General features: G+C 41.9%; 1 protein-coding gene across 1 annotated transcript in view; it reads left to right on the forward strand.

Annotated features, from left to right (window-relative positions):
- The window catches only part of nubp1 (nucleotide binding protein 1 (MinD homolog, E. coli)), a 73,983-nt gene that overhangs the window by 25,487 nt on the left and 20,767 nt on the right, over positions 1-27,729 (forward strand). Inside the window, exon 4 of the mRNA XM_072560010.1 lies at positions 15,871-15,939. Within this exon, the coding sequence (XP_072416111.1) occupies positions 15,871-15,939 (69 nt within the window). The remainder of the gene's footprint in view (positions 1-15,870; positions 15,940-27,729) is intronic.

Consider the following 27,729-nt stretch of genomic DNA (forward strand, 5'->3'; position numbering starts at 1 on the left):
AAATTGTTTAAAATGATGAAATGTTTCGATGGAGTGAACACACAGAAAAGGCTTCCACTTGCGGGAGAGGGAAAAGCCACGGGCCATCAACAGAAGATAGAAAACAAGAAATCCAGTAGGGAATTCAGAAGAAACTCCTTTATCGAGAGAGTGGTGAGAATGTGGAACCTGCCAAAGGTAGAGGAGTAAGGCCATTCAGCTCCTCGAGCCTGCTTGGCCATTCAGTAATAATGTGGAGGTGCCACTGTGGGACTGCAGTAGACAAGGTCAGAAGTCACACAACACCAGATTATAGTCCAAAAGGTTTATTTGAAATCGCAAGCTTTCAGAACACTGTTCCTTCACCGAATGAAGGATTAGTGCTCCAAAAACTTATGATTTCAAATAAACCTGTTGGACTATAATCTGGTGTTGTGTGACTTTGGAAAACACTGTTGCTAGCCTTGGGCCCATAGCCTTTGATACCCTTGCTTAATAAAAATTTGTATATCTCCGATTTAAATTGAATGATTTAGTTAGCATAGACTGCCATTTGAGGAACAGCATTCCAAATCTCCACTAGTGTTTGCATGTAGAAGTGCTTTCTAACATCTCTCCTGCATGGCCTGGCCCTAATTCTTAGAATGTGCCCTATCATAGTGAATGGTTGAGGCTGATAGTACTGATGCATTTAAGGGGAAGCTGGATAAAGACGTGAGGAAATTAGTGGTTATCTTGGAAGAGGAAGGATGGGAGGAGCCTCCCACACAACATAACACTGGCACGTACCATTTGGACTGAACTGTCTGTGGTATGATTGATCTATAGTTACGTGCAACACTGTTGTAGCGTATTGATTGTACACTCATCGTCATGGACAGTCGCGTTACCAGTTTGTATTTAGTCATAATACATCTATTGTTGAGTGTAACCAATGAATGTTCTTTACTAATTTAAGTACTTATGCAAGTTGTACACCCAGTTTAGCACTTAAGAAAAGATTAGTCCTCATTTTGTTCTTTACAAACCATAGGAAGATCAATGTTGAAAAGGTTAAATTTCTTTTAAATAAAACTCACTTGCATGCTGGATAGGTAAAAATCAAGAAGTCATGTTCAAGCACCATAATGGGATATAAAATCAGACCTTAGTTTTACCTGGGTACGACACCAGCAACTGGAGCTTGGTGTGCTCATTTTTGCCTCGAATGACAACTGCTGGTGAACTTTGAGGGCAAATTCCGATTATTGCACTGCAGCGACAATCATCAAATTTTTAATTTGTGTCTGGTTTTGCCATAGTATCTGGAACTGTGAACAGATTTCTGCCGGGAGCTTCCAAGCAATTCCCACTTTCTCCTACAGTTTGAAGCAGTGATGGCTGAATTGTTAAAAAGCTGCTCTTGCAGTATAATGGATATTGACTAACATACTAACTGGATATTGAACATGTCAACTAACTGCAGGAATGCTTTCTTTACACTTGTCATAAAGGCTGACTTCATTTAGATAGTGACTTAGAAGTCAAACAAAGTGACAGGCAGCCCCATAGAATTTAAAAATGTTTTAGATATGCACACATGTGTCAAATTAACCTGCAATTGAAATGTAATGCAGCATTGTGACGGCGGAAGGAACCTGTCCAAGCATGTATTTATGCAGATACTGACTTGGATTTCATGCCCAACATCTCTCGCACTTTACTGATCAGCTTCTCCTTGTGATTATTACAGATAAAGGGAGGGGGAGGGGGGGGGGGGGGGGGGGTGGGGAGTGTTGGAGTTTCTGGGAAAAGGAACTCGCCCATTCTGAGAATGTGTTGGTAATATATTGATTGAAGTTAAAACTCCAGGCTCTGTTCCCTTCCAAGAAAAGTTTATTGTTTCATGAGGAGTTATAGCCTTGTAGATAGGGCACACTAGTTAGAAGCCCTTATTTACACAGGAAATTCAACGTATGGGATAGGGGAGTTTTATGAGGAATGCAGCATGGACTACATGAGTCAGCTTTTACGACATGAGTTTTCCTCTGACTAGTCATCTCATGCCTGAAGTCAGCCAGATGGGATGGGTGCCAGTGGCACCTTACTGTCAGTATGGTTCTGTGGAGGCTGTCGTTCAGTAAACCCCTGAATTGTACTGGCTGGCTACCTACAGTTTTGTGGTTGGCAGCAGGAATTTTGTAGATCATTAATACCTCAAGGGAGAGAAAGAAGGAGCTTCCACAGGTATAATAGGAATGATTGATGGGCAAACCGAAATGCTTTACAAAATAGACGAACAGGAGTCTTGAGGAATGCAGTTTTGAAATTTTAATCACTGCTACAATGTAGGGATACGTTTGGTGCCACTACCTTTCACATATATTAGTGTGTCCCATCTACAAGATGCAAGGTTCCTTCAACAGCACCTGCCAAATCTCTGACTTCTACCATAAGTGCAGCAGGAAAATGCAAACTTCACCACTTTACAAGTTCCTCTCCAAGCCACTCAGCATCCTGACTAGGAATGTTTTCGCTATTCTTTCACTGTTGCAGGATAAGAATTCTGGCATCCTTTCCCTGTCAGCATTGTGCCATGCATCTTTCCCCCAATGGACTACAGCATTTCAAGATGGCAGCTTACCTTCACCACCTCAGGGGTAATAAAGGATGGGCAATAAATGCTGGCTAGCCAGAGATACCTACTTCCTATTAACTAACTAATAAATTAAATAAAACATAAAACACTTCCAGTCTAACTGAGTAGGTTTCAGGATGTTTTTAGTTTGTGTGAACCTTCTCTCCCCCTTTGATTTAAATGTAGATCAAACTTTGCTTCAATATGAATGCTCCTCACCAATAACTTCTATATGTTCCACCTGGATTGCTCTTATGGTATTTCTGAGGTCTCAAACTTTAAATCCAATTATGATTGGATCTTCTGTGTGGAGTCTTGTGTTCTGTTTCGTGGTATCTGGTTAGGTGCCTGACAGTTTGAAAGTTCCTTTCCACTGCCAACTATCATGATTTGGATTGGCATGCCTCTCCACAAAGTAAATAAACCCACCCCAATCATCTAAAGCTCCATATAAATGAATTAATTTGGAAGGATTATGGTTTTGTGCAAGGAAATTCGCATCTCTCAAACTTCAATGAGTGTTTTGAGGATGTAACCAAGTCAACTGATGACGGCAGAGCAGTAAACATTGTTTACATGGACTTTAGTAAAGCTTTTAGAGTCATAGAGACGTACAGCATGGAAACAGACCCTTCGTCTGACCTGTCCATGCCGACCAGATATCCCAACCCAATCTAGTCCCACCTTCCAGCACCCAGCCCATATCCCTCCAAATCCTTCCTATTCATCTACCCACCCAGATGCCTTTTAAATGTTGCAGTTGTACCAGCCTCCACCACTTCCTCTTGCAGCTCATTCCATACACGTACCACCCTCTGTGTGAAAAAGTTACCCTTAGGTCCCTTTTATATCTTTCCCCTCTCACCCTAAACATATACCCTCTAGTGCTGGATTCCGCCACCCCAGGGAAAAGACTTTGTCTATTTATCCTATCCATGCCCCTCATAATTTTGTAAACCTCTATAAGGTCACCCCTCAGCCTCCGACGCTCCAGGGAAAACAGCCCCAGCCTGTTCAGCCTCTCCCTGTAGCTCAAATCCTCCAACCCTGGCAACATCCATGTTAGTCTTTTCTGAACCCTTTCAAGTTTCACACCATCTTTCTGATAGGAAGGAGACCAGAATTGCACACATATATTCCAACAGTGGCCTAACCAATGTCCTGTACAGCCGCAACATGACCTCCCAACTCCTGTACTCAATACTCTGACCAATAAAGGAAAGCACACCAAACGCCGCCTTCACTATCCTATCTACCTGTGACTCTACTTTCAAGGGAGCTATGAACTTGCACTCCAAGGTCTCTTTGTTCAGCAACACTCCCTAGGACCTTACCATTTATACACTTAAATGCAGCACCTCACATTTATCTGAATTAAACTCCATCTGCCACTTCTCAGCTCATTGGCCCATCTGATCAAGATTCCGTTGTAATCTGAGGTAACCTTCTTCGTTGTCCACTACACCTCCAATTTTGATGTTATCTGCAAACTTACTAACTGTACCTCTTATGCTCGCATCCAAATTATTTATATAAATGCTGAGAAGAAGTGGACCCATCACTGATCCTTGTGGCACTCCACTGGTCACAGGCCTCCAGTCTGAAAAACAACCCTCCACCACCACCCTCTGTCTTCTACCTTTGAGCCAGTTCTGTATCCAAATGGCTAGTTCTCCTTGTATGCCATGAGATCTAACATTGTTCTGCATGTTAGACTAATTAGTAAAGTTAAATCTCATGGGGTTCAGGGGGAGCTTGACAGTTGGGTACAAAATTGGCTTAATGGCAGGAGACAGAGTGATGGTGGGTTGTTTTTGGGACTGGAGTCCTGTGATCAGTGGTGTTCCATGGGGATCAGTGCTGGGTCCACTCTATCATGTCCTTTTTATAAATGATTTTGATCAAAATATAGAAAGCATGATTATTAAATTTATGATAATACCAAGATAGGTTTCGGGCATAAGAAGGGCTTATGCCCGAAACGTCAATTCTCCTGCTCCTTGGATGCTGCCTGACCTGCTGTGCTTTTCCAGCAACACATTTTTCAGATAGGTGGTATTGTTGACAGTGAAGAAGGTTATCTAAGAATACAAAGAGATCTTGATCAATTGAGTCAATAGATTGTAGAGTTTAATTTGGCGAGCTATTACATTTTGGTAAAACAAGCAAATATAATTAAAAGTTGGGCCTTGAATAGTATTGTAGAGCAGAGTTTCAGGTGCAAAATTCTTTGAAGTTTGCATCTCAAGTACATAAGGTGATTTATTTTCAGTGCTCAGACCTTTGATTATAGGAGTTGGGATGTTTTGTTAAAGTTGTACAGGACATAGATGAGGCCTCTTCTGAAATATTGTGTCCAGTTCTGGTCTCCCTGTTATAGGAGCGATATTGTTAAACTGGAGACTGGTCAGACAGATTAACCAGGATGTGCCGGGAATGGAGGGTTTGAGTTATAAAGAGAGGCTGGGATTTTTTCTTCACTGGAGCTTAGGTTGAGGGGTGACCTCATAGAAGTTTATAAAATCATGAGCGGTATAGATAAGATGAATGAAAGGTGGCCTTTCCCTAGGTGGTGGTGGTGGCGGCGGGGGTGGTGGGGGGCGCAGGTGGGAGTGTTTCAAGACAAGGCAGTACACTTTTAAGACGAGAAGTGAAAGATTTAGTAAAGACATGAGGGGCTTTTTTTTAACTTAGAGAGTGATCCATGTGTGGAATGAACTTCCAGAGAAAGTGGTGGATGTGGGTACGATTACATTAAAAAGACAATTAAGGAAGGACATGAGTAAGAAATGTTTGGTGGGATACGGGCCAAGTTGGATAAACATATTGATGAAAATGGAACAGTGTTGGATAGATAGGCTTCAGATTGATTCCACAGGTAGGCGCAACATTGAGGGCTGAAGGGCCTGTACTGTGCTGTTATGTTCTAAGTGCAGGCTGGTGGGACTAGTTTACTTTGGCACAGACTGGTTGCTCCAAAGATTGTGTTCCCGAGCAGCATAACTCTATGACTAAAACGTGTTACTAAATATAACATTTATTTCGACTCCGTATTGACCAAACTGGCTCACATGCTAACTTTCTGTGACTGAGCAGAAAATGGCAGATGATGAATTTCCCCTTTTCTTCACGGAAGCAGTTACTATTGTCGTTTGTGGCTGTGTCAGCTGAATGATCTCACAGTCACTTGACCAGTCCTCAAACAGTGCGTAAAGCTGGTCCAGAAGATTTTCCTAATAGTTATAATTTTAGTGAAGTGATGAATCAGTGAAGCGATGAATCACTGAAGTATGACAGGGAAAGTCTTTCTTTAGAAAGTGCTTGTCTGTAGAGATTCCTTCACCATCTAAATTGGCTTGGATTTCTTTCGATGTAGACTATCTGTCATTGTCCCAATTTCTTATGAGACCCCTTGATTCACTTTACCTGCCTTTCTAAATCTACGACTCTTGGTATCACCAAATCCTACGGAAAGGGAGATGAACTGCAGATGGCCCTGAAATATCTGGAAGCATTGCACTCATCTTGTTCATGGATCAATTTTACTTTCATCAAAAAACTGCAGAAAAGAGAACTCAGCTTAATCCATATGAAACCGCTTCTGGATAGCAGCCTTAGCCCACTAACAATATCCTGGGTATTATCATCGACCGGAAACTCAACTGGATCAGTCATGTAAATACTATCGCTGCAAATGCAGGCCAGAGGCTGGGAAACCTGCAGCAAGTAATTCACCATCTGACACCCCAAAGTCCAGAAGTTGAATAGGCTAGAGCTGTTTTCCCTGGAGTGTCGGAGGCTGAGGAGTGATCTTATAGAGGTTTACAAAATCATGAGGCGCATGGGTAGGATAAATAGACAAAGTCTTTTCCCTGGGGTCAGGGAGTCCAGAACGAGAGGGCAAAGGTTTAGGGTGAGAGGGGAAAGATATAAAAGGGACCTAAGGGGCAACGTTTTCACACAGAAGGTGGCACGTGTATGGAATGAGTTGCCAGAGGAAGTGGTGGAGTTTGGTACAATTACAACATTTAAGAGGCATTTGGGCGGGTATATGAATAGGAAGGGTTTGGAGGAATATGGGCCGGGTGCTGGCAGGTGGGACTAGATTGGGTTGGGATATCTGGTCAGCATGGACAAGTTGGACCAAAGGGTCTGCTTCCATGCTGTACATCTCTATGACTCCCCTCTTGCCTGGATGGGTGCAGCTCCAACAACACTCAAGCTTGACACCATCCCAGCTAAAGCAACCCGTTTAATTGGCACAACATCCACAAGCATCCATTCCTTCCACCACTGATGTTCATTAGCAGTTGTGTTCACCATCTACAAGCCATATTGCAGAAATTCATCAATGATCCTTTGACAGAATCTTTCAAACCCATGACCACTAACATCTAGAAGGACAAGGGTAGCAGATACATGGGAATGCCACCACCTGCAAGTTTTTTTCCCAAGCCACTCACCACTCTGACTCCTAACAACATTCCTGTCATCACTGACATCCTGTCAATGGGTCAAAATCCTGGGACTGTCTCTCTCTGACGGCATTGTGGGTCTGACCACACTGAATGGACTGCAGCAGTTCAAAAAGGCAGCTCACCACCATCTTCTGCAAGGCACATAGGGGCAGGTAATGAAAGCTGGCCCAGCCAGCAACGCCCACATGCCATGAGAGAATTTTAAACATGTAGAAAGAAAAAATTGGGGCACATTGAATGGCTACACATCAAATGAACATTTGTCAGCCTTTCTGTTTGTCGCTCACTTCAGCTGGGAGTCAGATCCTCAACGATGAGTGCTGGTGAGTTGTTCAGGTCATTGATGACTTTCTGCATGGCCTTTGTGCACATGCACATGATTTTAAGCAGAGGCCACTAGTTAGCTAAAAAGGCCAGGAGCTCTGACCATTACACTAACCCCTGATCCATATTCCATGACCCTACATCTAATTATTCAATGTACAGGACATTGGTTAGGCCACTTTTGGAATACTACATGCAATTCTGGTCTCCCTGCTACTGGAAAGGGTACAGAAAAGATTTACAAGGATGTTGCCAGGGTCGGAGGGTTTGAGCTTTAGGGAGAGGCTGAATAAGCTGGGGCTGTTTTCCCTGGAGCTCAGAGATGACCTTATAGAGGTTTATAAAATCATAAGGGGCATGGATAGGATAAATAGCCAAGGCTTGTTTTCCTGGAAGAGTGGAGTCCAAAACTAGAGTAGGTTTAAGATGAGAGAGGAAAGATTTAAAAGGAAACTAGAGGCAACTTTTTCACACACAGGGTGGTACGTGTATAGAATGAGCTGCCAGAGGCAGTAGTGGAGGCTGGTACAGTTACACCATTTAGGAGGCATTAGGATAGGTACATGAATAGGAAGGGTTTAGAGAGATTAGGCCAAATGCTTGCAGATGGGACTAGATCAGGTTAGGATATCTGGTCAGCATGGAACGGGTTGAATCAAAAGGTCTGTTTCTGTGCTGGCTATGACTCTATTCAATCCTAGCCAATGTCCCATGCACACCTAGGATTGTACTGTTCAGTGAATTCAAAGTGACAGAACTCCCGGGCTGTCATTCGACTGTTATTGAGATGTGGGAATCAGTTACTAAGGGTTTTTAGTCAAATACATGTTTCCCCGGTATTAAATTAATTTTGGGAAATTAATGTTTGGGGAATATGCATATTAGAAATCTTGTGTGCAGTGGTCATGTCCCTCCTTCTTTATTCACTCCCTGAGTTCCACAGCCATGATTGGTGGGAATCAGTGGTCTGCACAGTGGAGCATCCCTGAAATATATCTTCATTATAAAGGAACAGGGGCACAGTGGTTAAGGTTCTGGAGTAATAATGCAGAGACCTGGACATGAGTTCAAATTCTGTCACATGAGCTGGGGAAATTAAATTCAGTTAATTATATAAATGTAAAACTAGTTTCAGTAATGGTGACCATAAAATGATTGGATTTGATTTTTTTTAAAAATCATTTTGTTCTCTAATATTCCTTTTTTAAGGGCAGGTAATCTGTCATCCTTACTTGGTCAGGCCTACATATGACTCCAGGCTTTCAGTCATATGGTTGACTCTTAACTACACTGTTGGATGACATAGCATGCAATTCAATTCAGCAATGGACAATAAATACCAATCTTTGACCTTTGTGGCACCGTGGTAGTGTCCCTAGCTATGAACTAAGAGGTGCAGGTCAAATCCGAGCTCTTCAAGAGGTGTGTAATAACATCTCTGAACAAGTTGTTTAGAAAATATTTAAACTAGCCACATTTATCTGAACAGGTTGATTAAATACTGGTGTTAGGGTTGTTATGGCACAGTCGTAGTGTCGCTACCTCTGGTCCAGCAGGTCCAGGTTCAAGCCCAACTTGTTGCAGATATGTATAATGTCATCTCTGAACAGGTTGATGAGACAATGTAAAAATTTAATGAATGCTAGTTTTAGAAACTCCTGTGGTACAGTGATAATGTCCCTATCTCTGAGCCAGGAGCCCTGGGTTCAAGTTCCTCCTGCTCCAGAGGAGTATAATAACATCTGTGAATAGGTTGATTTTAAAAAAAGTCTAAATGTTGGCTTTGCCAGTGTTGCTCACCTTCTGCCAATGAATTTTACAAAGACTTCTTTGGAGTTAGCAATTTTTGAGAACACTTTGGAGTATATTCTAGGAAGTTCTCTTTTCAAAAACATGATCATTCTTCATTCATAACACAGCTTTGAAAAAGCAGGGTTTTGTGTCCCCAGCACTAAACATGCTCGCTGAGATCTTGCAGCCATTCAGCCCATCCAGTCTGCTCTGCCGTTCAATCATGGCTGATACGTTTCTCATCCCCTTGATCCCTTTGATACTCAAGAACCTATCTAACTCCGTCGTAAATATACTCAATGACCTGGCCTCCACAGCCTTCTGTGGCAATGAATTCCATAGGTTCACCACTCTCTGGCTGAAGAAGTTTTTCCTTATCTCCGTTCTAGACGTCTTCCCTTTACTCTAAGGCTGTGCCCTCGGGTCCTAGTCTCGCCTACCAATGGAAACATCTTCCCAACATCTACTCTGTCCAGGCTATTCAGTATTCTGTATGTTCCAGTTAGATCCTTCTAAACTCCATTGAGTATAGACCCAGGACCCTGAAACATTCCTCATATGTTAAGTTGTTCATTTCTGGGATCATTCTCATGAACCTCCTCTGAACATGTTCCAGGGCCAGTTCATCCTTCCTGAGATATGGCGTTCAAAACTGGGCACCATACCCCAAATGTGGTCTGACTAGAGCCTTATAGAACCTCAGTAGTACATCCCTGCTTTCATATTCAAGTCCTCTCAGAATAAATGCCATCATTGCATTTGCCTTCCTAACTACAGACTCAGCCTGCCAGTTTACCTTGAGAAAATCCTGGACTAGAACTCCCAAGTCTCTTTTCACTTCAGACTTCTGAATTTTCTCCCCATTTAGAAAATAGTCCATGCCTCTGTTCTTCCTACCAAAATACATGACCTCACACTTACCCACTTTGTACTCTATCTGCCACTTTATCCAGTCTCCAAAGCTGTTCAAATCCTTCTGCAGCCTTTCTGCCTCCTCAATTGTCAGCAAACTTAGGCAGAATGCACAGTTGCTTCATCTAATATCAAAGAGGATTGATGAGGGCGGAGCAATAGACAGGATCTTAATGGATTTAAGAAAGGCGTTCCTCATGGGAGACTATTTAGCCAGGTGAGATCTCATGGAATACAGGGAGAACTGGCCATTTGAAGATCAAAGACAGAGGGTGGTGGTGGAGGGTTGTTTTCAGATTGGAGGCCTGTGACCAGTGGAGTGCCACAAGGATCGGTGCTGGGTCCACTACTTTTCATCACTTATATAAATTATTTGGATGTGAACATAAGAGGCAGAGTTAGTAAGTTTGCAGATGACACCAAAATTGGGGTTGCAGTGGACAGCAAAGAAGGTTACTTCAGAGTACAACGGGATCTTGATCAGATGGGCCAATGGGCTGAGGAATGGCAAATGGAGTTTAATTTAGATAAATATGATGCGCTGCATTTTGGAAAGGCAAATCAGAGCGGGACTTATACACTTAATGTAAGGTCCTAGGGAGTGTTGCTGAACAAAGAGACCTTGGAGTGCAGGTTCATAATTCCTTGAAAGTTGAGTCGCAGGTAGATAGGATAGTGAAGAAGGCGTTTGGTATGCTTTTTCTTTACTGGTTAGAGCATTAAGTGTAGGTGTTGGACGGTCATGTTGCAGCTGTACAGGACATTGGTTTGGCCACTGTTGGAATATTGCATGCAATTCTGGTCTCCTTCCTATCGGAAAGATGTTGTGAAACTTGAAAGGGTTCAGAAAAGATTTACAAGGATGTTGCCAGCTATAGGGAGAGGCTGAATAGACTGGGGCTGTTTTCCCTGGAGCATCGGAGGCTGAGGAGTGACCTTATAGAGGTTTATAAAATCATTAGAGGCATGGGCAGGATAAATTGACAAGTATTTTTCCAGGGGTAGGGGATGCAGAACTAGAGGTCATATAGAGCGAGAGGGGAAAGATATAAAAGAGACCTAAGGGACAACTTTTCATACACAGTTTGTGTGTGTAAGGGATGAGCTGTCAGAGGAAATGATGGAGGCTGGTACAATTACAGCATTTAATAGGCATTTGGATGGGTATATGAATAGGGAGAGTTTAGGGAGATATGGGCCAAGTGCTGGCAAATGGTACTAGATTACGTTCGGATAGCTGGTCATCATGGGCGAGTTGGACTGAAGGGTCTGTTTCCGTGCTGTACATCTCTATGACTTAATGCCTCTATGACTCTCGATCGTTAATGTATAAAGTGAAAAGTTATGGTCCCAACACTGAGCCTTGCACAACACACAACTGCCATCCTGAGAAGGACTCTTTTTTTTCTCCTCACCCTCTGCTTTCTACTAGACAGCCAAGCTTCTATCCATGCTAGCACCATGGGCCCTTACCTTCAGTACCCTCCTGTGGGGCACCTTCTCAAAAGCCTTCTTGAAGTCCAAATAGATAACATCCATTGACTCTCCTTGGTCTAACCTGGCCATTACTTCCTCAAAGAATTCTAGCAGGTTTGTCAGGCATGACCTCCCCTTGATGAAACCCTGCTGACTTTGCCCTATTTTACCATGCACTTGGAAGTATTCGGAAATCTCATCCTTCACAATGGATTTCAGGATCTAACCCACAACTGTGGTTAGGCTAATTGGTCTGTAATTTTCAGTGTTTTGTATTACTCCATTTTTAAACAGGGATGTCACGTTAGCAATTTTCCAGTCCTCTGGGACCCTCCCTGATTCTAGAGATTCCTGAAAGATCACCACTAACGCCTCCACTATTTCTGTCAGAACACGAGGGTGTAGTCCATCTGGTCCAGGTTTATTTATCCATTTTCAGGCCTTTCAGTTTACTAGCACCTTCTCCTTTGTGATGTCAACCATACTCAATCCTGCCCCCTCTCTCTCCTGAATGTTTGGGATTTATTTGTGTCTTTTACCATGAAGACTGATACAAAGTAATTATTCAGTTCCTCATGGTACTGGGAGGATGAAGCAACCATGGCTGACTAGGGAAGTCAGGGTTAGCATAAGAGGAAAAAAGAAAGCATATAATGTGGCGAAAGGCAGTGGCAAACTAGAAGATTGGGAATCTTACAAATGCCAACAGAGGGCCCACATTTCCTTGTTTCCCACTACTATCTCTCCAGCATCATTTTCAAGTGATGCAATGTTCACCTTTGCCCTTTCTATATCGAAATAAACTCTTACAATCTTCCTTTTTATTACTGGATAGCTTACCCTCATATTTAATCTTCTCCCTGCTTATTTCTTTTTTTGATGCCCTGTGTTGGTCTTTGTAAACTTCCCAATCCTCTGGTTTCCCACTGCACTTCACCACATTGTCAGCTTTCTCTTTTGCTTTAATGCTAACCCTGACTTCCCTAGTCAGCCATGATTGCCTCATCCTCCCTGTACTGTGCTGCTTTTCCCTTGAGATGAATCTCTGCTGTGTCTCCTGAATTACTCCCAGAAACTCCTGCCAATTCTTGGCTTTTTGTCTCAATGCAAGAATGATGTTACCAGGGCTGCCCTGTGAATATTTGGGTAGCATGTTTTTTTTTGTGACAGGCACATGTTGTGGCAGTGATGCAGCTCTGGAATACTGTGTCTGCTCTCACTGTGGGCCACCTAACGATGCCACTGATCATAGAATAGAATCATAGAATCCCTACCATGTGGAACCCGGCCATTCGGCCCATTGAGTCCACATTGAGCCTCCGAAGGGTATCCCATCCAGACCTAACCATACCCTATCCCTGTAACTCTGAAATCCCCCCAACTAATCCAACTAACCTAGACATATGGGCGGCACAGTGGCTCAGTGGTTAGCACTGCTGCCTCACAGCACCAGGGTCCCAGGTTTGATTCCAGCCTCGGGCAAACTGTCTGTGTGGAGTTTGCACATTCTCCTTGTGTCTGCGGTTCTCCAGGTTCTCCGGTTTCCTCCCACAGTCCAAAGATGTGCAGGTCAGGTGAATTGGCCATGCTAAATTGGCCCGTAGCAGAGGGAAATGGGTTACTCTTTGGAGGGTTGGTGTGGACTAGTTGGGCCGAAGGGCCTGTTTCCACACTGTAGGGAATCTAATCTAATCCCTGAATACCATGACCAATTTTTCATGGTTAATCCACCCTAACCTGCACATCTATGGACTGTGAGAGGAAACCAAGTGCACCCAGAGGAAACCCATGGAGACATGTGAAGACTGTACAAACTCCACACAGACATTTGCCCGAGGCTAGAATTGAATCCAGCTCCCTGGTGCTAACCACTGAGCCACCGTACCACCCAAAGTGCTGCCAATAAGAAATCCCAACTAGTGGAATGAGAAAGAGAGAGAGTTGGTAGGCTGTTCATGTGACTGGAGGTTGTTTCCAGTGGCATATGACAGGAGCCAATGCTGGGTCCCCTACTGTTTGTGATATATAAAAACAATATAGAACTAAATGTGTATATGTGTGCATTGGTCTGGTGGGGAGGAGGAGATGGTGGTGGTAAGTGTGTTTGCAAATGACATGAAGATTGGCTGTGTGGTTGACAGAGAGGAAGAAGGTCTTAGGTTACAGGAGGACTGGTCAGGTCGAATTCAATTCTGTAACATGCAGTAATGCACATAGCTAGAAGTAACAAGAAAAGTGAGTGCACAAGGAAGCTCTTGAGAGCTTGGAGGACATGTTTGTAGATCCCAGAAGCTGGCACCACAAGTTAATACAATAGTTGAAAAAACAAATGGGACACTTGCCTTTTTCAGTCGAGGTACAGATTATAAAAGCAGGGAGGAAGTGATGATGCTGTATAGAACTTTGGTTTGGCCACTGCCAGAGTAGTGTGTGCAGTTCTTGTCACTGCACTATATCAGGAAGGACGTGTTTGTACTGGAGGGGGAGCAGAAGGGATTCACCAGGGTATTGCCTGGGATGGATAAGTTCCTTTACCACCACTCTGTCTCCAATCACAAAGCCACCTTTGCATCCAAATTGCCAAATTACCCTGTAACACTGGATCCCAACTTCATGATAGGTCTCACATCTAGGACCCTGTCAAAGACTCTACCGAAATCTATATAAACTACTTCAACTTCACGAAACTCACCCACACGCCTGATCAGCTTTGCTTTAGAGCAGAATGTTAAATCAGCCTTTAAAATAATGTTTGCAGTCCTCTCTCAGGCTGATCTGGTCTTTTGAGATAGTGATTGATGCCTAGTTTTGATGCTGACAGTGTTTGTAGAGTGTCCTGTTTGTAAATAATTTTTAAATTAACCTAGCCATTTTATGGTTCTGGACTTCTTGCTTCAAGTTGCCTTCAGTAAGTTGCCGAGTGTTGTCCTGAGGAGCCAGCTCCATCTGCTGTTCTTTAATAAATTTGCTGCAGAGGGTTAGATTTTCATTGGAATTTCGCAGAAGTACTCTGGGTGTGAAAATTCCTTGATATCATTACTGGGAAACTGCTGAATTCCATTCAATAAGGCTTCCCTCTGCGGTTGAGATTGCAGATAAAAGATCAAGCTTAGACAACTCTTAGTACAAAGTTGTTTGTTTTTCTTTGCATTTTCAAAGTACCCGGGAGCTCTCCCTACAGAGGTGACTGCTAGCATATCAACCATTAATAGGTTCTTTGCTTTTACTGTTTTATCCTCTTCCACAGTCAAGAATAGAAACCCTGACCCATCTTGAGCCAACCCATAATACTTCTGTCTCAGAGTATCAATTTCCTGCAGTGTTCCCTATTTAAGTAAAGGAAATTCTGATCACACTTAAAAAAAATAAAATCAACTTCGCTGTTTCTGTCCACAAACACAGATTGAGTCATTCAGTGTCTCCAACAATTTTATTTGGAATCATAGAATTCCTACAGTGTGGACACAAGCCATTCAGCCCATCAAGTCCACGCTGAGCCTCCGAAGAGCTTCCCACCCGGACCCAACCCCATTCCTGTAGCTCTGCATTTCCCACTGCTAATCCGCCTAGCCTGCACATCCCTGAACACTATGGGAAAAAGTGAGGACTGCAGATGCAGGAGATCAGAGCTGAAAAATGTCTTGCTGGAAAAGCGCAGCAGGTCAGGCAGCATCAAAGGAGGAGGAGCATCGACGTTTCGGGCATAAGCCCCTGAAGAAGGGCTTATGCCCGAAACGTCGATTCTCCTGCTCCTTTGATGCTGCCTGACCTGCTGTGCTTTTCCAGCAACACATTTTTCAGCCCTGAACACTATGGGACAACTTAGCATAGCCAATTCACCTCACCTGCACATCTTTGGACTGTGGGAGGAAACCGGAGCACCCGGAGGAAACCCACGCAGACACGGGGAGAATGTGCCACACGGACAGTCACCTGAGGGCGGAATTGAGCCAGGTTCCTGGCGCTGTGAGGCAGCAGTGCTAACTACTAAGCCACCATGTCGACCCCTGTATTTGCACCTTTTTGTTAATAAACAACAGGCTTTATTCATGTTTAACTTTTATAACAAAATGAGGACATGCTCAAAAATGTCCTGTGCTTGTCTTGATGAGCATACATTATTCTAGAGAACAGCAAATGGGAGATATTTTGCAGTGAAGAAGCTAAACAGTAGATTTATTAAAAATAGTATCCTCGTCCTGTAGTTTTATTTCTGTGTTTGTGCAATGCAATTAAAAAGACCCTGGTTTACATGAGCACAGTTTTCATTCTTTATATTTTTTCTGATTACAGGTTGCTCTTCTGGACGCTGACATGTGTGGCCCATCCATTCCAAAAATAATGGGAGTGGAAGGTGAACAAGTAAGAGAGGAGTTCCTCAATGTTGAGGGATTGAATATTCTTTAGTGAACATTGGACCAAATGGAAGCTTTTCAAAATTTTAATTGGCTAGCGTGACTACTATATCCGCTGTCAGATGTGAACAAGACTGAGGAGATAACTGAGTGGCTTTCTGGGGCATTGTAGAGACACAATCAGGAGATGGTGGCATAGTGTAATGTCACCAGACTTGTAATCTCTGGGGAAATTAAACTCTAATAATAAAATCTAGAACTGAAAGTTAGGCTCAGCCATAAAACTATTGTTGATTGTTGTAAAACCTCATCCAGTTCACTCGTGATCTTTCCAGACAAGCACGTTATACTGTCCTGAACTACGCTGTGATCATTATACTGTACTGAAATACGCTGTGATCACTATACTGTACTGAAACGTGCTGTGATCGCTATATTAATTTGGGGGATTGTGTAGGTTAGGTTGATCTTAGATTAAGGTAAATGCTCGGCACAACATCATGGGCCGAAGGGCCTGTACTGTGCTGTACTGTTCTATTTCTATGTTCTCTGTTCAGAAAGGATATCTACCACCCTTTTCCAGCTTGGACGACAGGAGACTCTAGATCCACGGCAATGTGATTGGTTGTTAACTGCACCGGGAATAAGCTAGTAATGGCAGTTCGGGATGGGCAAAACGGTGCTGCTGTAACCAACAGTGCCATATCTCATAACATTTTGGCTGTGGTTCTCGAGTCCTATGTTAGCCAGAATTTAGAGTCCCATATAAGCCAGACTGGATAAAAGATTGCCTTCCTTTAAAGGACATTCGTATGGGTTTCCAGATGGGTTTTAGTGGCAAACCAACAGAACTACGGCTGCTTGAATCAGAAACAAAAAGTGAAGTTGCTGGAACAGCTCAGCAGGTCTGGCAGTTTCTGTGGAGAGAAATTAGAGCTAACGTTTCGGGTCAGAACTGATTGCTCTCCACAGATGCTGCCAGACCTGCTGAGCTTTATCAGCAATTTCTGTTTGTTTAATGGCAACCCAGTGGTTTCACCATTAACGATGCTAGCTTTCCAAATTTGTTCAATCAACTAAATTTCTTGGTTGCCATGATGGATTTGCTAGCTCAGTTGTAAACCATTTCCTTGTATCACTTCACACAACTCAGTGCAACACAGTGCACAGTGTCGCAAATGGAAGACACTTTTTTAAAAAAGTGAAAGTTTATTGTGTATGCCAACAGGGGTGTAGTTCTGGATTAGTGGTGCTGGAAGAGCACAGCAGTTCAGGCAGCAAACAGTACAACATCTGGCTTTCTGTGGTATCTCCAACTGTGCCTTTTTATTTCTGTTCAGATTGTTGGTTGTGCAGCCTGGCACGGTGACAGTCATTAATGATATACCAAGATCCAATTCAGAATGTTTGTCACTGAACTTGGCCCATCTGTTGGAGCACTGTTTGTGTCCACTTAGTGAGTGGTCCCCTGACATTCTACGGACTTAACCAAACCCATAGTCATTATTAACAACATCAACTCTTACTGGAGGGGGAATGAAGTCAAAAGTTCAGCAGAGTCATAGGCAACTTATTAAAACTTAATCCAATTCTTTCATTATAGATTGGATCTGTTTACAATCCCTCACTGGGTTCATCCAATTCTCAAATCCTTGTGATTAGTAAATCAAGTCATTTTTATAATCGATACTTTCAGGTTATTTTGTAAGCAGCATACACTTGTACTGATAAAATAACTGTGAATTGGAGAGTCATAGTATCATGGCTTTCCCCTTTCAGAGAGAGAATTCATGCAGGGATCAGAGGAAACTGCTCATTGTGTCCACGGGAAAGTTCTTCATTCTTCCTGCAGAGCAGAATGAACCCCATAACACACGATTGCAGCATAGTTCAGTATAACATAGTGATTAAAGTGTAGTTCAGTGTGTTATAGTAATCATAGTATCGTTCAGTCTAGCATAGTGTGTTTAGCATAGTTCAGTATAGCATAATGATCACAACATAGTTCAATACACTATAAAGATGGCAGGCCAGTTCAGTGTGGTATAATTATTACTGTATGGTTCAGTATTGTAAAGAGATCACAGCATATTTCAGCACAGTATAGAGATCAGTGTATTCCAGTACAGTATAGTGATCACAGCGTATTTCGGTACAGAATAGTGATCACCGCGTAGTTCAACAGTGTATAGTTATCACAGCGTATTTCAGTACAGTATAATGAACACAGCGTATTTTGGTACAGTATTCCGATCATAGTGTATTTTGGTACAGTATACTATCACAGCGTAGTATACTACAATATAGTGATCACAGCGTATTTCAATACTGTATAGTGATCGCAGCTTAGTTCAGGACAGTATAGAGATCACAGTGTAGTTCAGTACAGTATAGTGATCACAGCGTATTTCAGTACAGTATAACTATCACAGCATAGCTCAGTACAGTATAACGATCAGTGTATTTCAGTACAGAATAGTGATCAGTGTAGTTCAATACAGTATAACGATCGCAGCGTAGTTCAGTACATTATAGTGATCACAGCGTAGTTCAGTACAGTATAACGATCACAGTATATTTCAGTACAGTATAGTGATCTGTGTAGTTCAATACAGTATAATGATTGCAGCATAGTTCAGTACAGTATAGTGATCGCAACGTAGTTCATTAGAGTATAATGATCATAGCGTATTTCAGTACAGTATAACGATCACAACGTAGTTCAGTACAGTATAGTGATCACAGTGTAATTCAGTACAGTATAGTGATCACAGCGTATTTCACTATAGTATAACGATCACAGCGTAATTCAGTACAGTATAGTGATCACAGCATAGTTTAGTACAGTATAGTGATCACTGTGTAGTACAGTATAACGATCGCAGCATATTTCAGTACAGTATAACGATCACAGCGTAATTCAGTACAGTATAGTGATCGCAGCGTAGTTCAATACAGTATAACAATTACAGCGTATTTCAGTACAGTATAGTGACCTCAGCATATTTCAGTACAGTATAACGACCATGGCGTAGTTCTGTACAGTGTAGTGATCGCAGTGTATTTCAGTACAGTATAGGGATCACAGCATAGTTCAGTACAGTATAGTGATTGCAGCGTAGTTCAGTACAGTATAATGACCACAGCGTATTTCAGTACGGTATAGTGATCACAGCGTAGTTTAGTACAGTATAATGACCACAGCATAGTTCAGTACAGTATAGTTATCGCAGCGTATTTCAGTACAGTATAGTGATCACAGCGTAGTTTAGTACAGTATAACGATCGCAATGTAGTTCAGTACAGTATAACGATCACAGCGTAGTTCAGTACAGTATAATGATCACAGCGTAGTTCAGTACAGTATAACGATTACAACGTAGTTCAGTACAATATAACGATTGCAGCGTATTTCAGTACAGTATACCAATCGCAGCATAGTTCAGTACAGTATAGTGATCGCAATGTAGTTCAGTACAGTATAGTGATCACAACATAGTCCAGTATAGTATAACGATCACGGTGCATTTCAGTGCAGTATAGTGATCACAGCATAGTTTAGTACAGTATAACGATCGCAGTGTAGTTCAGTACAGTATAGTGATCGCAGTGTATTTCAGTACAGTATAACAATCGCAGCGTATTTCAGTACAGTATACCAATCGCAGCGTAGTTCAGTACAGTATAGTGATCGCAATGTAGTTCAGTACAGTATAGTGATCGCAACGTAGTCCAGTATAGTATAGTGATCACAGCTTATTTCAGTACAGTATAACAATCACAGCGTAGTTCAGTACAGTATAGAGATCACAGCCTAGTTCAGTACAGTATAGTGATCACAGCGTATTTCAGTACAGTATACCGATCTCAGCGTAGTTCAGTACAGTATACCAATCTCAGCGTAGTTCAGTACAATATACCAATCACAGCATATTTCTGTACAGTATAATGATCGCAACGTAGTTCAGTACAGGATAGTGATCGCAGTGTAGTTCAGTACAGTGTAGTGATCGCAACGTAGTTCAGTACAGTATAATGATCACAGTGTATTTCAGTACAGTATAGTGATCGCAGCGTATTTCAGCACAGTATAGTGATCACAGCATAGTTCAGTACAGTATAGTGATCACAGCATAGTTCAGTACAGTATAACGATCACAGCGTAGTTCAGTACAGTATAGTGATCACAGCGTAGTTCAGTACAGTATAGTGATCACAGCATAGTTCAGTACAGTATAGTGATCACAGCGTAGTTCAGTACAGTATAGTGATCACAGCATAGTTCAGTACAGTATAACGATCACAGCGTAGTTCAGTACAGTATAGTGATCACAGCGTAGTTCAGGACAGTATAGAGATCACAGCTGAGTTCAGTACAGTATAGTGATCACAGCATAGTTCAGTACAGTATAACGATCACAGCGTATTTCAGTACAGTATAATGATCGCAGCATAGTTCATGCAGCATAGTGATCGCAACGTAGTTCAGTATAGTATAACAATCACAGTGCATTTCAGTGCAGTATAGTAATCACAGCGTATTTCAGTACAGTATAGAGATCACAGCGTAGTTCAGTACAGTGATCGCAGCATTGTTCAGTACAGTATAATGATCACAGCGTGTTTCAGTACAGTATATTGATCGCAGCGTATTTCATTGCAGTATAGTGATCACAGCATAGTTCAGTACAGTATAACGATCACAGCGTAGTTCAGTACGATATCGTGATCGCAGTGTATTTCAGTACAGTATAACGATTGCAATTTAGTTCAGTAAACGATCACAGCGTATTTCAGTACAATATAATCTCAGCATAGTTCAGTACAGTGTAGTGTTCGCAACATAGTTCAGTATAGTATAATGATCACAGTGTATTTTAGTACAGTATAACGATCACAGCGTAGTTTAGTACAGTATAGTGATCGCAGCGTAGTTCAGTACAGTATAATGATCACAGTGTATTTTAGTACAGTATAACGATCACAGCATAGTTCAGTACAGTATAATGATCGCAGCGTAGTTCATTACAGCAGTGATCGCAGCATAGTTCAGTACAGTACAACGATCGCAGCATAGTTCAGTAAAGTATAGTGATCGCAGCGTAGTTCAGTACAGTATAGTGATTGCAGTGTATTTCAGTACAGTATAATGATCGCAATTTAGTTCAGTACAGTATAACGATAACAGCGTAGTTCAGTACAGTATAATCGCAACGTAGTTCAGTACAGTATAACGATCGCTACGTCGTTCAGTACCCTATAACGATCACAGAGTAGTTCAGTACAGGATAGAGATCGCAGCGTCATTCAGTACAGTATAGAGATCACAGCGTAGTTCAGTACAGTATAACGATCACAGCGTATTTCAGTACAGTATACCAATCACAGCATATTTCTGTACAGTATAACAATCGCAGCGTAGTTCAGTACAGTATAATGATAACAGCGTAGTTCAGTACAGTATAACGATCACAGCGTAGTTCAGTTCAGGATAGTGATCGCAGCGTAGTTCAGTACAGTATAGACATCACAACATAGTTTAGTACAGAATAACGATCACAGCTTATTTCCGTACTGTATAGAGATCACAGCGTAGTTCAGTACAGTAAAACGATCACAGCGTATTTCAGTACAGTATAACGATCGCAGCGTATTTCAGTACAGTATAGTGATTGCAGCATAGTTCATTACAGTATAACGACCACAGCATAGTTCTGTACAGTATAACGATCACAGCATACTTCAGTACAGTATAGTGATCGCAACGAAGTTTAGTACAGTATAACGATCACAGCGTAGTTCAGTACGGTATAGTAATCACAGCATAGTTCTGTGCAGTATAGTGATCGCAGCGTATTTCAGTACAGTATACAGCTCGCAGCGTAGTTCAGTACAGTATAGTGATCACAACGTAGTTCAGTACAGTATAATGATCATAGTGTATTTCAGTACACTATAACGATCACAGTGTATTTCAGTACAGTATTGTGATCACAGCATAGTTCAGTACAGTATAACGATCACAGTGTATTTCAGTACAGTTTAGTGATTGCAGCATATTTCAGTACAGTATCGTGATCTCAGCGTATTTCAGTACAGTATACCAATCACAGTGTAATTCAGTACAGTATAATGATCACAGGTTATTTCAGTACAATATAGTGATCACAGCGTAGTACAGTACAGGATAGTGATCACAGCGTAGTTCACTACAGGATAACGATCGCAGCGTAGTCCAGTACAGTATAACGATCGCAGCGTAGTTCAGTACAGGATAACTATCGCAGCGTAGTTCAGTACAGTATAACGATCACAGCGTTTTTCAGTACAGGATAACAATCGCAGCGTATTTCAGTACAGTATAACAATCGCAATCTATTTCAGTACAGTATAACGATCACAGTGTAGTTGAGTACAGTATAGTGATCGCAGCGTAGTTCAGTACAGTAGTGATCACAGCGTAGCTCAGTACAGTATAATGATCGCAGCATAGTTTAGTACAGCAAAGTGATCGCAACGTAGTTCATTATAGTATAACAATCATAGCGTAGTTCAGTACAGTATAGTGATCGCAGTGTATTTCAGTACAGTATAGCGTAGTTCAGTACAGTATAATGATTGCAGCATATTTCAGTACAGTATAATCGCAGCATTCAGTACAGTATAGCGATCATAGCATAGTTCAGTACAGTGTAGTGCTCACAGCGTAGTTCAGTACAGTATAGTGATCGCAGTCTATTTCAGTACAGTATACCAATCACAGTGTATTTCTGTACAGTATAACGATCGCAATGTAGTTCAGTACAGTATAACGATCACTGTGTAGTTCAGTACAGTATAACGATCGCAACGTCGTTCAGTACAGTATAACAATCATAGTGTATTTCAGTACAGTATAACGATCACAGCGTAGTTCAGTACAGTATAGTGATCGCAGCGTTTTTCAATACAGTATAGTGATCGCAGCGTAGTTCTGTACAGTATAGTGATCACAGTGTAGTTCAGTGCAGTATAGTGATTGCAGCGTATTTCAGTCCAGTATAATGATCACAGCATAGTTCAGTACAGTGTACCAATCACAGCGTAGTTCAGTACAGTATAACGATCGCAACGTCGTTCAGTACTGTATAATAATCGCAGCGTAGTTCAGTACAGTATAACGATCGCAGTGTAGTTCAGTACAATATAGTGATCACAGCGTATTTTAGTACAGTATAATGATCGTAATGTAGTTCAGTACAGTATAGTGATCACAGCGTATTTCAGTACAGTATAACGATCGCAGCTTTGTTCAGTACAGTATAGCGATCATAGCGTAGTTCATTACAGTATAGTGATCACAGCGTATTTCAGTACAGTATACCAATCTCCGCATAGTTCAGTACAGTATACCAATCACAGTGTATTTCTGTACATTATAACGATCTCAACGTAGTTCAGTACAGTATAACAATCGCAACGTCGTTCAGTACTGTATAATAATCGCAGCGTAGTTCAGTACAGTATAACGATCGCAGCGTAGTTCAGTACAATATAGTGATCACAGCGTATTTTAGTACAGTATAATGATCGTAATGTAGTTCAGTACAGTATAACGATCATAGCGTATTTCAGTACAGTATAACGATCGCAGCTTTGTTCAGTACAGTATAACGATCATAGCGTAGTTCATTACAGTATAGTGATCACAGCGTATTTCAGTACAGTATACCAATCTCCGCGTAGTTCAGTACAGTATACCAATCACAGTGTATTTCTGTACATTATAACGATCTCAACGTAGTTCAGTACAGTATAACGATCGCAACGTAGTTCAGTACAGTATAACGATCGCAACGTCGTTCAGTACAGTATAGCAATCACAGCGTAGTTCAGTACAGTACAGTGATCACAGCGTATTTCTGTACAGTATAACGTTTGTAGCGTAGTTCAGTACCGTATAGTGATCACAGCTTAGTTCAGTACAGTATAATGATCGCAAAGTAGTTCAGTACAGTATAAAGATCACATTGTAGTTCAGTACAGTATAACATTCACAGCGTAGTTCAGTACAGTATAGTGATCATAGCATCATTCAGTACAGTATAACGATCGCAGTGTATTTCCGTACAGTATAATGATCACAGCGTATTTCCGTACAGTATAATGATCACAGCATAGTTCAGTACAGTGTAATGATCACAGTGTATTTTGCTATGTTATAATGATCACAGTGTATTTCACTATGATATAATGATCACAGCGTATGTCAGTACAGTATAATGATCACAGCATATTTCAGTACAGTGTAGTGATCAGTGTAGCTCATAGAAAAGCATAGAGTTGTTTGAATTGAATTTTACTGACTTAAGTTAGCTGGTGTTGAATTCTGTAATACAGATTAAACATGTTGAATTTCAGGATCATAAACTGGATAGTGCAGTGAGCAGAATGTTAGGAGGTTTGAATTGAGAAATTGAACCAGTTTACATTGGAATATCCTTGACGTTATGCTGAGCTTCATTGGAGCAAACAGGAAGCCGAGGATAGAGAGGTCAGTATCAGAGCAAAGCAGGGAATTGCAGGGATAAATGACCTTGATTGTATAAAAGTGGTCATCCAATTCAGATTAGGTCTCCCCTGCGAACAACATTGTGAGCAGCGAACTATGTGCGCTAAGTTGAAAGTTCCACCTGGACAATGTGTTCTGGATCTTGAAGAGGTAAAAGGGCTGGTGTCACATCTACACTTCGTAAAATTTGTTCATAGACATGGGCATTACTGGCCAGTATTTATTGCCTGTCCCTAATTGTCCAGAGGGCAGTTAAGAGCCAATCATGTTGCTGTGGCATCACATGTAGGCTAGACCGGATCATGACACCACTACTGCCCTGCTTGTGTGGAAAGATGCAAGAGAACGAGGAGGAGTGTTGAAAGAGGCTTTAAGGTGGACAAGGCCCACACAGGTGAAATAGAGATTATACTAAAACCCTTCTAGAATGCTGAAAGAGAATCAGATGTGCTTGGTGATAGTGGAGGACAATTGGAAATGGAAGCTGGTGGAGTAGAACATGAGAACAAGGAAAACCCTATTGTGGTCTTGGAAAATGAATGGGAATAGAAATGAAGGAAATAGGATGGATGCAGTCAATGACTCTGTCCATCATGGTCGGGGTGGAATTCTCTGATTGAGGGGAAAGGAAACTTTGGAGGTGCCAGTATGAATATTTAGTTAGTTCAGAAACCGTGATGGCTTTACGTCATCATCTTCTTACCTACAGCAACCCTGTGTATCGGTGGTGGCTCAGTGGGTAGCATGTTTGTCTCCAAACCAGAAGGTGACATGTTCAAACCCCACTCCAGTGACTTGGACACAGAAGCCAAGACTGAAACTCGCTGCAATACTGAGCTGAAATAAAAGATTCCCTTGCCCTATTTCAAAGAGGAGTTCAGTAACATCATTGAAACACAATAGCTGGTCATTATCACCTTGCTGTTTTTGGGAGCTTTCTATGTACAAATCCGATACCAACTTTCCTATATTATAATTATAACAATAACTACAGTACTTCAAAGAATACTTTGTTCATTGTCAAGTGTTTTAGAGCATCCTGATTTCCAATCTGAAGAACAATCGAAATTGTTCTTCATAGATTTGGTTTAAACGTTTCTTTTTGACCTCTGTTAAGAATTTGTTTTTAATCACGGATGGCTAGGCCAGCATTTATTGCCCGTACCTAATTGCCCAGAGGGTAGTTAATATTGCTGTGAGTCTGGAGTCAGACGAACACTAAGGATGGCAGACTTCCTTCTCTAAAGGACATTAGTGAACCAGGTAAGATTTTCCAACAATTGGCAATGGTTTCATGTTTAGACACTTAATTGAATTCAAATTGCACAGTCTGCCACGGTGGGATTCAAACCTGGGTCCCCAGAACATGGAGACAGTGAGGACTGCAGATACTGGAGATCGGAGCTTAAAAATGCGTTGCTGGAAAAGCGCAGCAGGTCAGGCAGCATCAAAGGAGCAGGAGAATCGATGTTTCGGGCATAAGGCCTTCTTCAGGAACATGACCTGGGTCTCTGGATTAATTATCAAGTGATAATGCTGGGTCATTGGCTCCCATACTCGACCATGCTATTGGAAGGATGTTGTGAAACTTAGAAGTGTTCAGAAAAGGATGTTGCCAGGGTTGGAGAATTTGAGCATAGACAGAGAGGCTGAATAGCCTGGGGCTGTTTTCCCTGGAGCATCAGAGGCTGAGGGGTGACCTTCTTGAGGTTTATAAAATCATGAGAGGCATGGCTAGGGTAAATAGACAAGGTCTTTTCCCCAGGGTGGGGGCATCCAAAACTGAAGGGCATAGGTATAAGGTGAGAGTGGAAAGATTTAAAAGAGACCTAAGGGGCAACTTTTCCACTCAGAGGATGGTGCAACACCTGCCCCTTCTCCTCCTCGGTACTCACCATCCAAGGGCCTATGCAGTCTTTCCAGGTGAAGCAGAATTTCACCTGTACCTCCTCCAGTCTTGAGTATTGTATTCGCTGCACTCAGTGTGGCCGACTCCACATTGGAGAAACCAAACGCAGACTGAGTGACCACTTTGCAACCTCCAGTCTGCGCAGGCAGGATCCTGACCTTCCCATAGCCAGTAATTTTAACACAGCCTCCTGTTTGCATTCTCATTTGTCTGTCCTCGGCATGCTGCAGTGTTTCAGTGAATCACAGCGCAAACTGGAGGAGCAACAAATTCATCCTCAGACTAGGCATTTTATAGCCTTCTGGACTTCATATTGAGTTTGTATATTGGTATTGAGTTCAACACCTTCACATTGTGAACCAGCTCCCATTTATTCCCTTACTTTTAGATTGTCCTCTCTCCCCTCCCTCTCATCCCAGTGGGGACTGGAGACACACCATTGTTCTGCCATTGTCACATTCCAATCAGTTAATCTGAACTATCAATGCCTTTTCTCCATCAGCACCCTACACCCACTACCCCCAGCTTCCCCCCCCCCCCCCCCCCCAAACTATAGCACACATGCTGTACCCTCCATACTTCACTTCAGCTCTGATAAAAAGTCATCTAGCCTCAAATCATTAGCTTGCTCTCTCCCCATGGTTGCTGTGTGACCCACTGTGATCTCCAGCGTTTGCAGTGTTAGAATGAGGGAGAAATTGACTGCTCAGCAGCACCACCTGCTGCACCTTGCTTATACTGCAGTAGATCAGAGACAATCATAATTCTGTACTTCGTTCCACCAAAATATTTTATGAACAGCTTTTGTGAATATTGCTAATATTTCTGTTCTTTTACTGTACCCTATCAAATGGGGACTATTTACTTACAACTATCTGGAATATAAAATTAAAAGGACTTTTTTTTCAATAGTTCTACTGCAGTACAAAGTAGTTTGCTGTGAAAATGCTGTTTTGTATTTTTGGTTAGATGCTTATATTGGAGTTGATGTTTAACTTGGTTAAACTTTAATTCAACAGATTAGATTGCAAATTGATTGAGTACACAGCCTCCAGGACAAGAAGTGCTCTGTGGCCAAATTAGTTTACGTACTTTAAGGCAGAGAAATGAGAAATTATCACATTAAAATTGGTACATTGTGTTGCTAGAGGCACTCCTTGTGACATAAGATTCCTTTGGTTTAAGAACGTTCTGTGGCCAGTTACATCTCATTCTCTTTCAGTCTCTCTGCATCCCCCCATTACAGCAGTGTACTGGATCTTAGCTGACACAAAAACAGAAGTTGCTGGAAAAGCTCAGCAGGTCTAGCAGCATCTGTGCAGAGAAATCAAAGTTCA

The sequence above is a fragment of the Chiloscyllium punctatum genome, chromosome 40 (genome assembly GCF_047496795.1).
Source record: "Chiloscyllium punctatum isolate Juve2018m chromosome 40, sChiPun1.3, whole genome shotgun sequence".
In the NCBI taxonomy this organism is placed as follows: domain Eukaryota; kingdom Metazoa; phylum Chordata; class Chondrichthyes; order Orectolobiformes; family Hemiscylliidae; genus Chiloscyllium; species Chiloscyllium punctatum.